This window comes from Hippocampus guttulatus, chromosome 14 (assembly GCF_054856545.1).
Source record: "Hippocampus guttulatus isolate MCC_2025c chromosome 14, RoL_Hgut_1.0, whole genome shotgun sequence".
NCBI classification, from domain to species: Eukaryota; Metazoa; Chordata; class Actinopteri; order Syngnathiformes; family Syngnathidae; genus Hippocampus; species Hippocampus guttulatus.
In genome coordinates, this window is record NC_141274.1 from 6,315,378 (window position 1) to 6,328,625 (window position 13,248).

Genomic DNA, 13,248 nt, shown 5'->3' on the forward strand with positions numbered 1-13,248 from the left:
TTTTTCTACATATCGCCTTCAAACGATTGCTTCCAATAAGTCAATGTAATGTGTCCAACCTTTTTTGACCCAAGATCAACTTTGCGAGCAGCCAGCCTCCCGCAGTTGACCAGTTTACGGACATGCATGCATATACAGTACATACGTGCACTCGCGCACACATGTCATGCTGAGCAAGAGCTATAACAGACCCGGAATGAAATAAAAAAAATGAACCAGATACAACCCAAATAGATCTCTTGAGTGTGTAAAAAACGAAATTATTGCCTACCTTAGTGAGAAACCTGACACAGGGAGGCAGGGACGCACTTTCTCATAGTGTAAAGAAGCAGACGGAAACATCATATCGTAGCTTACGTTCCGTTTTAAAATGCCGCGACGGATTCCCTTTCTTTGACATTGGTGCATTGCAAATCACACAAACACGCTTTGAATGAAACTAAACAAAAAGACGGTTCTGATCGCTAGCTGTAAGCAGCTGCTGACTGCTACCAATTCTTGGGCTACATTGTCTCTGCCATGTGCTTGCATGCAGGGCACATGATGCAAGATGGCGGCCAGGCCGAACGCCAATAGATGCCGCCGCGGCTATCGACTTAAATGTGGCTTGGAGATGTTAACACTGTTGCCACATTGGCTAAAAGGTGTTGTGACTCACTGCTAGCACTGGAAATCATAGGAATCAATAGTTTTCTCGACACAGCTATGTTGTCGCGTCAGCAGTGCACATCAACGGAGGCGCTAGAGAATCCGCTAACTTAGCCAAGTTGGATTTGTGCGTAGCGGGGGAGAAGGGCCTGCAAGCATCTTACCTCGATGCTGGTGCTAAGGCTTGGCAGCGTGTCGGAGGTGACGGTGGCGCTTTGAAGGCTGGAGAACTCCCAAAGAGCCACGCCGTCCACCGGCTTGGAAGACTCTGCCCACCTCTGGCTGTCCAATAAGGTCACTTCATAAAACTCTTGGATATCTGCGGCCCACAAGAACGAGACGTTGTCATGGTAACGCAAGCATTTTGACAAAGGTGTCATTCTGGGATGCAACAATGTGACGAGCACCACCTGCTGACTGTCATGCAGTGGTGCTTTGAGGTGCATGTTGAATTTATTGCATGACAATGCTTGTACTAACTTTAAAAAAAAAAACGGTGCTTCAAATCATCCTTCCTTCCTGAAATGAATAGAAATGCCCACCATCAAAAACAAACAACTTTTTTGTTGTTTATTTTTTATTTTAAAAAAAGAACACATAATATTGTACTTAATATTGTACATAATGAGAATATCAAGAATTACATCTGTTGTGCGTTGTAATGAAATGCTGCAATCCAATTCATTGTGTTGTTCCTTCTGGTGTGCTCAACCTGGCCAGCAGGAGGCAGTACTGCATAATACAAACAATCAGGAAAACACATTTCTAATATTGTGACTACTCAGTCAGTTGTTGATATATGATTCATTTTGGCAGTGGCATTGCTGGCACCGCGTTTCTTCTGCTATTTGAAGAGGAATGACTATTTAGCCCTCAAAAGCTCCTTCTTAGTGTGCTTTTACAGTGTGAGGTGGCAATAAAAGCAAATAGCAGCGTCAAAGGCACTCTTCTGCTTAACAGGTTTCCTTTCACAAAAAAATCTCCTGTTTTTGGTAAAAGAAAGTTTCGTTCGGCTAAATTCAAACAAAATTGAGAGATAAGTGGGGATGCTCAGAAACGGCTAGCAGTCAATGAGTTGCTTTGGTAATATTTCATGTCCTCCTTGTTGACACTCGAGCACATTCCCACACAATGGCCGCTACCTCCTCACTCACACGGCGCCTCCTTCCTTAATGACGCTGCGCCTCCCCTCCCTGTGTAAGTGCATGTTACAGTGTTGTTAGACAATCAACTGAGAGGGGAGGTGTTGTGGAGACAAAAAAAAAAAAGTTTATTTAGGGAACCTTTCAAGTAGAGTATAAAAAAAGATAAAAATAGATGAAATATTCAAAAAACTAACGCTCACATAAAAATAAATGCCCCCATCCCTACTTCCACTCCCTTTTGATGGAGGCCAGCAGGCGAGTGTTTCAAACATTTAAAAATTCAGCACTAAAAAGTCCTCTCAGGACACACCGTGTGAAAGCACATGTGTGTTGTGAAGCATTGCGGGTTTGTCATTTGCCCTGTTTCGCAGGCCAATGGAGGCAAGAGAAGAAGAGGAACAGATGATTCAAGTGAGAGTTGATGTTTGCCATCTGCTGGCGTGGATGCAGGCCAGAGGAAGAAGGACAAGAACAGCAAAGTGGAGCGTCTCGGCCGCTCGGGGGTTGGGGGACTGGATTAAGGGGGGCGGGGGTGTAATCGTCATGTCCACAGAGGGATTACAAGCGGATGGGCCTGCCGCTGCTGTTGCCTGACTTTGAGTGGCGTCCTGCTCCAGCCGCAAAAGCACCAACTAAAGCGGCGGCTTGACTGAGTGCACCCTATGAATATCGAACAAGTTGGAGAGAATTCACATTACACAGCCGGGTCGTGCTAATGTTAATAAATATGCCGATAAAGTGCAGCAGTTCTGATTGATTCAAAGGGGCAGAAGCTGTGAGAATTGTTTTTGGGTCTATTTGGAGGTCTTCCAGCTGGGTTTGTGTGAGTATAATATTGGTTGGATGCTTTCATTCAGTCAAGTCAAGCCACATTTATTTGTATCACAAAGTTTGAGATTTGAACCCTTGTGCTGTCGAGTTTGACACTGTTGTGCTAAAGCATCTCTGCTACGAAAGAAAACCAAACTGTAGAAAATCGTAAGAAGATGAGAACTGCTGGTTGCTGATGTTCCAACCTCAGTGATGCGACTGATCTTAACACCTTGGCATTTCTATTCCTTCCTTGCGGTTGCTGAGCATGTGACTCCGCCCATACGGAGAGAAAACATCCTAATGACATTACCACGGACCGCCCTTCGCAACAATGAGGATGATGATGGTGAAGACGCACATGGCGAACCACATTCCTTGCTTCCCGTTAGCCGGCGGCCAGCCACACAAACACCGACAAACAACTTCGGCGCACACACACACACACACAGTGAAATGATGGCCATTACCCTGTCAGTCATCAGTGGTCAGCATTTGACTATTTAGCTCATCCTCAGACATCAATCCAGTCTCATTGAATCGGCCACTTGGGCTGCAACTAACATTTGTCTTTGTCATCCATTAATCCATTGATGATGTTTAAAATTAATTAATGAATCGGTTGGGACAAAAACAACAAAACAAGACAAGGGAGGCACTTTCTTTTACATGCACCTCCAGCGCAATTTGGTGAGTGAAAGTAGAGTAAACTTCAGACCTGGTGAAAGCGGGTGGGGGAACGCGATTTTAGTGGATTTGAAGGAGGCACGGAGAGAGAGACTTTTTTTTTTAAATGTGACAAAATCTTGATTGAATCAAAATGGCTGAATGGCCCAGGATGATTTCGAGGCTTTCCTAAGCGTTAAGGTTGTGCTCAGGACCCGAGATGAAGCACGTACCGATGAGGGCCTGGAAGAGGTTGCTCTGGAAGATGTCGATGACCCTCTGGATGGACACGCGCAGCTGCCGCTCGTCGGCGTGCTGCAGTTTGGCTCGGTATTCCTCCAGCAAGGACAGCGCGCGCTGGGCGTCTGGCACAGAAAGGCAAAGCTATCAATTTTTTTTTCTTCTTGTAATTTACTCTTCATTTTTACAGGCAGCGATGTGCCTTAAAATGCACTTTGTGGTCTTTTTTTCATTCATGGCCCATGTAGAAAGTATGACGGTATCCTGCCTTATACCTGTATTGCAACATCCATATTTGACATTTTGAGTTCAATTGATATATTCATTCATTCATTAACTTATTACCTATTATCAATAATATAATATATTAATTATTTAGACCAGGCATGTCCAGCTCCGGTCCTGGAGGGCCACTGTCCTGCCTGTTTTCCATTTCTCTGGGCTGCAAAACACCTGATTCAGATGATCAGCTCATCAGCCAGCTCTGAAGCAGCATTAGAACAATCCTGATTATTTGAATCAGGTGTGTTGCTCCTGAGAAAGCTGGAAAACAGGCAGGACAGCGGCCCTTGAGGACCGACTTTGGACACCCCTGATTTAGACTAAATATCTGCGCAGCACCTTTTTTTACTTAGCCTTGTACTCTGATTCGTGAGACAAAATATTCGGCGGCTGACCTAATTGCTCCGCTTTGTTCGGGCAAATGCGGAAGCCGAACTTAGGTTAAAGTGTGTCATTTTTACCTGAAATTGATCAGATTAACAGTAAAACATGTATTAACGCAATAATAAACTTATTATTGAACTTAACGGTTCAGTGCTGGCATACAATAATAAACGTATGCCAGCACTGAACTGTTAAGAGTGAGTTTTATCTGGGATCGGTCATTGCCAAGAAAAGGAGGGTTCTACTAATATTTTTGCGATAGTCTACTCCGTTAACTCATGAGAGAAGTGCCAGTCGAATCTCGAGGTCAACTCAGAGAAAAGTGTTTAATTGTGATTGCCGTCCACCGTCGGCCGAGTTCCGAACCCTTTCGGTGCTTTTGAGCAGCCTACGAGGGCGCGTAAGGAGATTTTGGCGAGGTGTGGCGTGCGGTCGATAGTTTGCGTCAAGTTTGTCACCACTTTGGCCAAACGTCAGCTGCTCAGTCTCGACTCGCTTAGCATGTCGAGCTACGCAGCTAGCAGTCGCACTGGCGGGCCTCCCCGGCCCGGTTCGGCTCTACGCGAGGTGCCGGCCCGGCACAGCTGACGCTTCGTCCGACTGAGAAACTAACTTGGGCTCCGCTTCGACGCCATTTGGACTTTCGCCCTCCCGGCGGGTAGCGGATAGCATGATTGCTAGCTGGCTAGTGAGAAAGCGGCTTAGGCTACCGACAGAACAACCGAAACCGTACACCACCTTTAGTGCCTCACCTTTCTTTCGGACCGGCATGGCGCCTCCGCTTCGACTCGGCTGCCGGGGTCGGGCTCGGCGGCCGGGAGGACAACGTCCGGACAAGCAGAATGTCGGCAAGCGACCAAGTGCACAACTCCAAACTCAAACTCGTCTGGTGGGAGGGAGGGACGTGTCCCGCCGCCAGCACGAGTTCAGATGGAAAGCACCGTCAGACCTGAACGGCACCGGACCGGACGGCACCGCTTGGGTGACGTCCCCAACCACACGCGCGCGAACACGCAGCGGTTTATCCCGAACCGAGCTGCTCCCCGTCCAGTGCGTGTGCGTGCCGGCTGAAGAAGCAGAGCAGAAAACGGCAAAAGACCCGAACTTGTTTGTGCTCAAGTAGAGCCGCGCGCGTATCTCGCGCACGCGCTTTGAGTGCGTTCGTGTCAAAGTTGGGAGAGGAAATCCCTCCGCCTCATTCTCCGCTACTTCCTCTCCTTCCTCCTTGTTATTCTTCTGCCGCCCTTTATACCCTTTCTGCCTTGTTCAATTGGAAACTTTGTCCAAAATAGAGTCCCTGCCTCTTAGGTGTGTGTGTGTCTGTCTGTTCGTCTGTCTGTGGAGGGTGATGGAGAGCTGCCCCCTGTGGACTTGTGAAGCCCTTTGAGACTCTTTGGGATCAAGGGTAAAACAACTCATCCTGACCTGGCGCTACGTGTTTTGGAAAAAGCTAAAGAACAAGCAAAACGCATGACAGAGATCTTTTTTTTTTAATGCTCGCTTACCTGAACTTTCCTGAGGGATGCAGAAAATACTCAGTTGTCTTAACTTCTGGTCCTCAACGGTGGAATGAATTAATTCCATGACTTCTTAAAAAAAGAGAAAATGAGAAAATTCTGCATTACTTACACATTTGAATACAAATAGATTGTTCCTTGTACTGTCAAAATACTTATTGTATTTGTATTCAGGCGGTATAAATAATAATTTATGTGAGCAAAGGAACTGCAATACATCAGTACTTGTGATAAGGACTCAAAGTATTTACTTACTTGACCTTAAACATGGAATTGCTTAATTACTTCAAACTCAAAATCCTCACATATATATCCCAAATAAATGTTGAGTTACTTGTACAGTACTTAAGACTCGAACTATCACTCAGTTACTTGTCACCAGCAGGATAAGAACGAGTTTGATGTGTACAAGTTGCTCAGCCTGAGACATAAGGTGAGAAGCTTGGATTTCTATGAGCACATTTCCTAGAATTTTTACAATAACTTTGATCAGCACAAGCACTGGGATTCCTAACTTCCGCTTGAACGTACACTTCCTGTTATAAATTTTGTTTGCACATTTATTAGCATTGCTCACATGTTCTCAAGCATTGTTAGTCTGTGTCAGTTGTAATGCCCTTTTGTGCCCTGACAAACTGGCGACCAGTCCACAGTTTGTCTGTATGTGGCCTGACCTCCTAATTGTTATCGCTTCTATACTTATGTGACTATTCCGTTCCTTTTTTCATCTGAATGTGACTGTCTGTTATTCTGTGTGTGTGGGCCAAAGTACAGCAGCTTACCGGAGTCCGATTAATTATGAGCATGTTGCGCTACTGTGACATGATCACTAATCACTTCAGTGGCTCTCATGCTGGGGGACCGACAAACCAGAAATCCGACCTACACGCCCGTCACGCGTACGCACACACGTGTGTGCAGGCCCGCAGTGGTAATCTGCACATTATGGTGATTTCACGCTAGGCCAGGCCACTATTCCAGCCTGCGCATTACATTCATATTCTCTGACTGGCACATCAGTTTTGAAAAGAGCAAATCAAGTGCATTTGCCATATTTAGATTGATTGCTTCAACATTTGATAGTGTTTGTTTTTGTTATCACAATTTAATGCCCCAAAAGGATTTTCATAGACAAAATATACAGGAGATAGCAAAAGATGCTAAGCGCCCGTCAGTAAAATGAATCGAAAAGCCAGATTGGATTTCGCAAACAAGCACAGAGATGAACCATCAAAGTTTATGGACTGATGAGACCAAGATGAACCTCAAGCAAAGTGATGGAAAGGCCCAAGGATGGAGAAAGAAAGGAAACGCAAGCTCATGTGTAAAGCATGACGGAGGTCATGGCATGTCATGGTCTTGCATGACTGCTTCTGGAACCACCTCACAGTCTTTATTGATGATGTCACTCATAATGGGAGCAGCAGAATGAATGGCCATATTAATATGACTGAAATTCCAATGATCAATGTGAATTCAAGTGGGCCGGTGTGAGCCCTGAAACTGCAGGGCGCCGAAGGAGTGCCACTCGGGCACTGCGTGCGCGTGTTAGCACGAAGAAGCAAAGTGAGGCAGTTGCCGTGGCAACGACGTCGCGGCAAACCACGACAGTGACACCCGGACGGCGCGGTACTGACATCAGCGGATGAACACGTGCCACTCGCTAATGCTTGCGAAACGCGCGTGTGTGTGCGCGCGCGCGCGTCCTACAGACACACAATGTTGCCGTTGAATTCTCGTGGTCTCAATGACAATCTGTCCACTGTGTGAGCGGACATGCGCATGTTTGTGCTATTGTTTGGTCGAACATTTGTTAGGGCCCAGACTGTTTAAGCCTACGTGTGTGCAGGCAGGAATGTAACTTGATTACAATTCATTAGTTTTGAATTACTCCTTTCCTAAATTTGCTAATGAGGACAAAATAAAAATAAATATGGCTGTTACATACTCATATACCGTTGACCACCCGCTCTTTGGGTAGGGTAGGGACAGCAAATAGTGAGCATCCGTGGAATTGACAACCATTGAAATGCATATGCTTATACTGGGAAAAACAATTTAAGCTTAGGAAAGTAATATTTGTAGCAGGAGCTTTGCGCACACAGTGGCCTGTTCATGCGCGAGTCATTTTGCGCTTGGTCCGTCCTGCATCGGCAGCCTCCCTTCCTCTGGCGGCCCCTAGTGGCTATAATCACACACTGCAGCGTCAGCCCTTTACACTTATCCTAACGCAACACCAACGTCACTTGGGCTGCTTTTTTGGGAAAAAGGACTAGCTGATGCCCGGTGGGCCAGCGTCTTTTGGGGCCGATGCAGTGCTGCTTAATTATCATTTTGCTTCACACCGACAGACTGGACCTCAATTTAGAGGGAGCAGTCCACTGCAAGCACTGACAGCAAACTGAGCCACTCAACATTAGTGGCATGGCCAGGGGTGGTCAGGAGAATCTTGCCCAATGGGAATTATGGGAAAGTGACCATGATTTCCCCAAATGGCCTGTGCATTTCCGAGTTGGTTGAACATTGTGATGGTGCTACCCAAACAACAAATTTATTTGGCAGCGTGCCGTCAGCAACACTTTATTCCTTCCCTTACCCTTTTACTGTAAATGTCTTTGATTCTTTTGTTTGCTTGCTTTTAAATGTTGGATCTGTATGTTTTGAAGCACATTGTATCACCTTGTCGATGAACTCCACTTTAGAAATCAAGCGGCCTTGTCAAGCCTCCATCAATATAGTTGTCATGTTTGTTCTTTGACCAGGAAAGGAACCATTTAGTTACACGAACTGTATACTTGCAACTGGTGTTGCCAATGTTTTAGATGTGTGTGTGCGCGCGTGTGTGTATGTATTTTATTCAAATAAAAATGTGTTCAATATTGATAACGTATTTTCAAGTTTTTGGTTTTGTACCCCCCCCCCCAGAAAGTCTTAGCCCCCCCCCATTGGTCTGTGCGTCTGTTTGCCAAGCTCCTTAGGGGGCTATTATCACCACATCTGTTGCTCAGTGGGTTTGCAGTTGTCCTGGTGATTTGTCGGCCCTCGATTGTCTTGAGCCTCATCACGGTCCACAGGGACCCACACAATCACCTTACGTGTGCAGGGATGGGGCTACACCGGGGTTGGGGGAGGGGGGGTGTTCAAGTCCTGTCAGATATCTGTTTAGCCCCAGTAAAGCCCTCCAGTTGGGAGAGGACCTCTAATACCTAATACAGTATATAAATACAGTATTTTCTCGGCCCCCCTATGTATCTGTCAAGCCCCCTTGAGCCCCAGGAGAGTTCAATAAACAATAAACAAACAAACAAACAACAAATCCTGGAGTCGTCCCTGCATTTGTGTGCGCATATTACACGGTTGTTTAAGTGACAAGCAGTGTGATGTAAGATTTTTTTTAATGCGCTGGAGTCCGGAATCGAACCCCTGCGATCGGAACTCCGAGGCAGCTTTGCTAACCACGGACGGGGAAAATGGTCTTCTCCACAAGAGGGCGCAGCTGCGAACACGCCAGCGTTTGTGCCGTTAAGTATTAAACGGGACGTCTGGTGGTGGCCAATCATCAGATGACACAAATCGTGTGCGCACACACCGACATAATCTTCCCTCCTCCTCCTGCATGAATGGATTACAGTATTCCTACTCTGAATGTAAATTCTCACCACAAATGCATCAGTGAGATTGTGTTGACACGCGAATGCTGGGGGCACAAGTTCAGGATAGGAGTCGGCACCGCACGGAAGGCAAATGTAGTGTGGCTCCAACCCTTCAGGCCGAGACGGCACCCATTGGCGAATTTCTTTCTGGCAAGAGTCATGTCAAAACACGCCGTTCACCCTCCTCCTCCTCCTCCTTGCAGCGCACCAAGCACAGCCCACGCCAGTCATGGATTGGCCCCGCCCACGTTGACTTTGCCAAAGGCCTTTGGAATATCTGTCGCATTTGTTTCGGCGTTTTTTCCCTCTAGTTAGTTAGGTCACATACAATGTAATTCTTTCATTGCTGCAAACCAATGGTTCATAGATTATAAAGAAAATGGATTTTGGACTTTTATTACTTAAATCAATTAATTACAAGTTATCCAGCAGGCATAAGAAGAGCAACAAGCCAAAGAGCAAAGTAGAAGTCACAAAATAAAAGTCCGGTTTATTGTCCAACAACAAACTTCGCACGTACACCAAAACAGGCGGCCGGAAAACAACCAAAAAACAAAAAAAAAATGAGAAGAAAAGAAAGAAAGAGACTCTTCTTTTCTTTGGCCTTCCTCCATCCAAGCAAGCAAGCAGGCAAGCACAAAGTAGTTTTATGGTACAGCTCAAGTACATACATTAAATGGAATTGACTGGAATGCTCTGAGTTCAACGGCCAAAGACGTCTTGGACTTGGTTTGGGTGTCAAATGGTCAAAAGATCTCATTAACCAAGCACCTATTTGCCTCCTTCCCAACAATATGTACAAAAATATAAAATGTAAATAAAAATACAAACTAATTCTCCGCTGGAGTCGCTGTTGTCGTCGTTATTGTTGTCGTTGAGGCCGGATTGTGCGTGAGGATGGTGGGCGGGCGGCGGGCGTTGAAATCTACTCGCTAATGACCACATTTTCTTTCATATCGTTTAGATGAGCACTCCTCCGGCCCCGCCCCCTGAGCCCGACCACAGGAAGCGGCCCAGCGGGTTGCCGCGCCGCCGCAGGAAGCTGCCCCATCAATCGTCGTCGTCGTCTGTTTTCTGCTTCTTGGTCCCCACGTCGTCCTGGTAGCCACAAAAATCCATTTACAACCCAAAACCAACCAACCTTCATTTTCCCATTCCTTGACTTCACTTTGTTAAAATTCGCTTTGTATGATTATGTCTGGAGAATTGCGCCGCACAAAGGAATCGTTTCCCCTCCTGAGTACTTTTTGAGGCACGCTTTCATTTTCACAGCCTTTCATTTAAGAACTTGGAAATGCATTTAGATTTTGAAGCGCCATAGCTTTACAATGCCAATTCGTTGCTACATCGGTCACATAATCTTTTCCTGGACTTGTATTTTGAATCAAGGGAAAAGATGTCGTGGGAAGTCACCTCGTCGTCATCTTCATCTTCGTCCTCGTCGGCCGCCCGCTTCGTGCCGCCCTCCAGCTCATCCTCATCTTCGTCCTCGTCTTCCTCATCACCTGGGCGACAACAACCATGAAGGTTAGCATTTGGATAGGAAGGTAGATAAACATCAGGGAGGGACATGTCTCAGTCACCTTCTCCGTCATCTTCCTCATCCTCGTCATCCACCTCGTCATCTTCCTCGTCGTCGATCTCGGGCTCACCGTTCTCCTCATTCTCCTAAGAATCCAAACTTTATATTCAGCCTTGCTTTCATGTCCTTCATATCTTCTCGTCTAGCTGACCTACTAACTAAATCGTGTCGAATCCCCAAATCATCAATTAGAATGCTCTTCCCTACATTTCTGGTCATTTGCCGAAAAACTTTTTGCGCTCACCCAGAGCTGTCCAATTTTAAAAGGTGTTTTGGCGCCCTCTTATGGCAGCACGCCGTAAAGAGAATGTTTAGTTTGGGCGAGTATTTGTTGGGACACGGCTTTATATTTATTTATTATTATTTAGTCATATTCAAAGTCCTTGCTTCCATCTTGGTGTCAAGGAACCGTGTGGAAATGAGGGGAAGAGTTTCAAGGACATACAGTATGTGGTGCGAAACAATTCTCACAGTCTCTGGAAACCATCAGCGACTTGTAGCTTTTCAGGATCCCATCCCTGTCGCCGGTGTTCAATTGACTGTTTTTGCTTTCACTGAGATCATGTCGTTAAAGTCATTAAATGAAATGTGTCTTTCCTTAATTTAACCCATTTGACACAACTATGTCGACTGGCACTATAACTTAAACAACTTTACACAACATCGTAATGGTTAGTAAAATAGCAAGTACTTTTTTGGGGGACGGAAGGGCGTTTTTGTTAATGAAAGGGCCACTCGAGTGTCAGTTTAGGGTGTGTGAGTAATCATGTCACCTTTCCATTGGTGGCAGCATCTTTGCCGTTCTCCTTCTCCTCCAGAAGCTTCTTGTCCTTCAAGTCCTGAACAAAACAAACAAAAACATTTGAGCATACAAAAAACTCCTTTTCAGTACTGACGGTAAAGCTTCCTGTTGCCGAGAAGGAGCAGCAGTGCATGCTGGGCGCACTCCCTCCTCTTCATGTCTCGTAATAGGACACTTTGATGACGGCCCCGGGGCATTGTTGGTATTGTAGTGCATAAGCCATCATATGTCGCCAGACACGCCCGGGATACGCACTGCATTACCCACAATGCAACGCGCCATTGAAAATATGCTCGCGGCGCGGAGGGGGAAGGGAGGTGTGACGTTTTTGGGAAGGTGGGGGTGCGAGTAAGGGGGTGGGGGTAACGAGGAGTGGGGGGGGGGGGAGGGGGAGCGCGTGTAACGAAGGACAATAGAAGAAGACACATGGCCGATATCACACCGGAAAACTCCCGCTCGGTCCTCGAAACCAAATTATAAAGAAAAATCATAAAGTCGATCTTGGCCTTCATTTATGTATTTCCGACAACTAATCCGATTAGCTCTTGACCATGTAAGAAAATGAACATCTCTTTTTTTAAGTTAAGTTTCGCTTATCACATTGCGCTCAGACACGCGCGACGCACCGTTCAACTTAAGCAGGTTGTGAAAGCCAACACAAAGCGCGCGCACGACGCATCACACCTACGCGCACGCACGTACGCGCACGTATCTAAGTGCTCCGCATTAGCCGCCTTTGAGAATCAAAGAAAAAAAAAAGGACAGAATCAATATAAAATTTCCCGGGTAGACGCGCAAGCGCCACGACTAAGCAACGAGCGAGAGCGCGCCGCCGAACCCGAGCCCATCAACAAACACAGCGGCTTCATTCAAAGCAACTTTCGGCACCGGAACCGAGCGAGAAGATCAAGCCGAGTCGCTTGGCGCCCCGCAGCAACATTTTTCAACATCCTGGCGGCCGAGGGGTTCCTCGCTCGGACAACGGTGCGGGTCGGTTCGTCCACCGGTTCTTGTGGGAGCGAAACAGAGTCACTCGTACAAAACAAAGACGGCTCACGAGTCTCAGGGAGACAATGAGGCTGAGCTGGCGTCATTCGAGTGACATCTGGAAGCGGCTGAGATGCTCGCAAAACACGTTTGGCGCCCGCTTCTTCGAACGCATGACAAGCGGAGACGCCACGAGAGCTTTTTCATTGGTTTCTTTTTAAAGAAAAAATATATACAAAATATTTTTAAATGCATATAAAAACTGACGCGTGTATCCCGCGCAGCTTTGTGGAGGTGAGCGGCTTAGCGAGCACTACGCGCACCGTAAAGGAAAGAAATCAGTTGTTGTCTTCTTTCTTACCTTGGCTGAGATTTCCGATACAGAGTCAACTTTGGCGTCTGCCATTGTTTCGGGGTAGTAAAATAAAGCAGGCGAGAAGGAAGCTGGACAAAAGTAATTCCTCCGCGACGGCGTTCGGTGTGTTTTTGTGCCAATGGCCGAGCAAGCTGGCGGCTGAGTGGTTAATATATA

General features: G+C 46.5%; 2 protein-coding genes across 16 annotated transcripts in view; both read right to left on the reverse strand.

Moving 5' to 3' along the window:
- LOC147194672 (discs large homolog 1-like protein) overlaps positions 1-5,325 on the reverse strand; it is a 29,638-nt gene extending 24,313 nt beyond the window's left edge. For 3 of the 15 annotated variants that reach the window (XM_086129867.1, XM_086129878.1, XM_086129866.1), the window contains exons 1-3: positions 4,928-5,323; positions 3,503-3,634; positions 813-967 (exon numbers count right to left, since the gene is read on the reverse strand). In XM_086129867.1, the coding sequence (XP_085985993.1) occupies positions 813-967; positions 3,503-3,634; positions 4,928-4,946 (306 nt within the window). In that variant the 5' untranslated portion in view covers positions 4,947-5,323. Of the gene's footprint in view, positions 1-812; positions 968-3,502; positions 3,635-4,927 lie in introns of all 15 variants that reach the window. The other 12 variants (XM_086129870.1, XM_086129872.1, XM_086129868.1 and 9 more) reach the window with 7 other exon arrangements.
- Positions 5,326-9,725: 4,400 nt separating this feature from the next.
- Positions 9,726-13,242, reverse strand: ptmab (prothymosin alpha b). Its single transcript, XM_086129438.1, has 5 exons — positions 13,078-13,242; positions 11,701-11,766; positions 10,929-11,013; positions 10,759-10,850; positions 9,726-10,443 (listed from the first exon to the last, which is right to left on the reverse strand). Exons 1-5 carry the CDS (start codon positions 13,120-13,122, stop codon positions 10,396-10,398), a joined length of 336 nt encoding a protein of 111 aa, XP_085985564.1. The 5' UTR covers positions 13,123-13,242; the 3' UTR covers positions 9,726-10,395.
- Between the last annotated feature and the right edge of the window lie 6 nt (positions 13,243-13,248).

What these genes read in the sequence shown, in the direction of transcription:
- ptmab (XM_086129438.1), bottom strand. Translation starts at nt 13,122, where the DNA reads ATGGCAGACGCCAAAGTTGACTCTGTATCGGAAATCTCAGCCAAG. An exon ending in TGAGGAAGATGACGGAGAAG is followed by an intron (nt 10,851 to 10,928) that starts GTGACTGAGACA and finishes GTTGTCGCCCAG; the next exon opens with GTGATGAGGAAGACGAGGAC. An exon ending in AAGATGAAGATGACGACGAG is followed by an intron (nt 10,444 to 10,758) that starts GTGACTTCCCAC and finishes TGTGGCTACCAG; the next exon opens with GACGACGTGGGGACCAAGAA.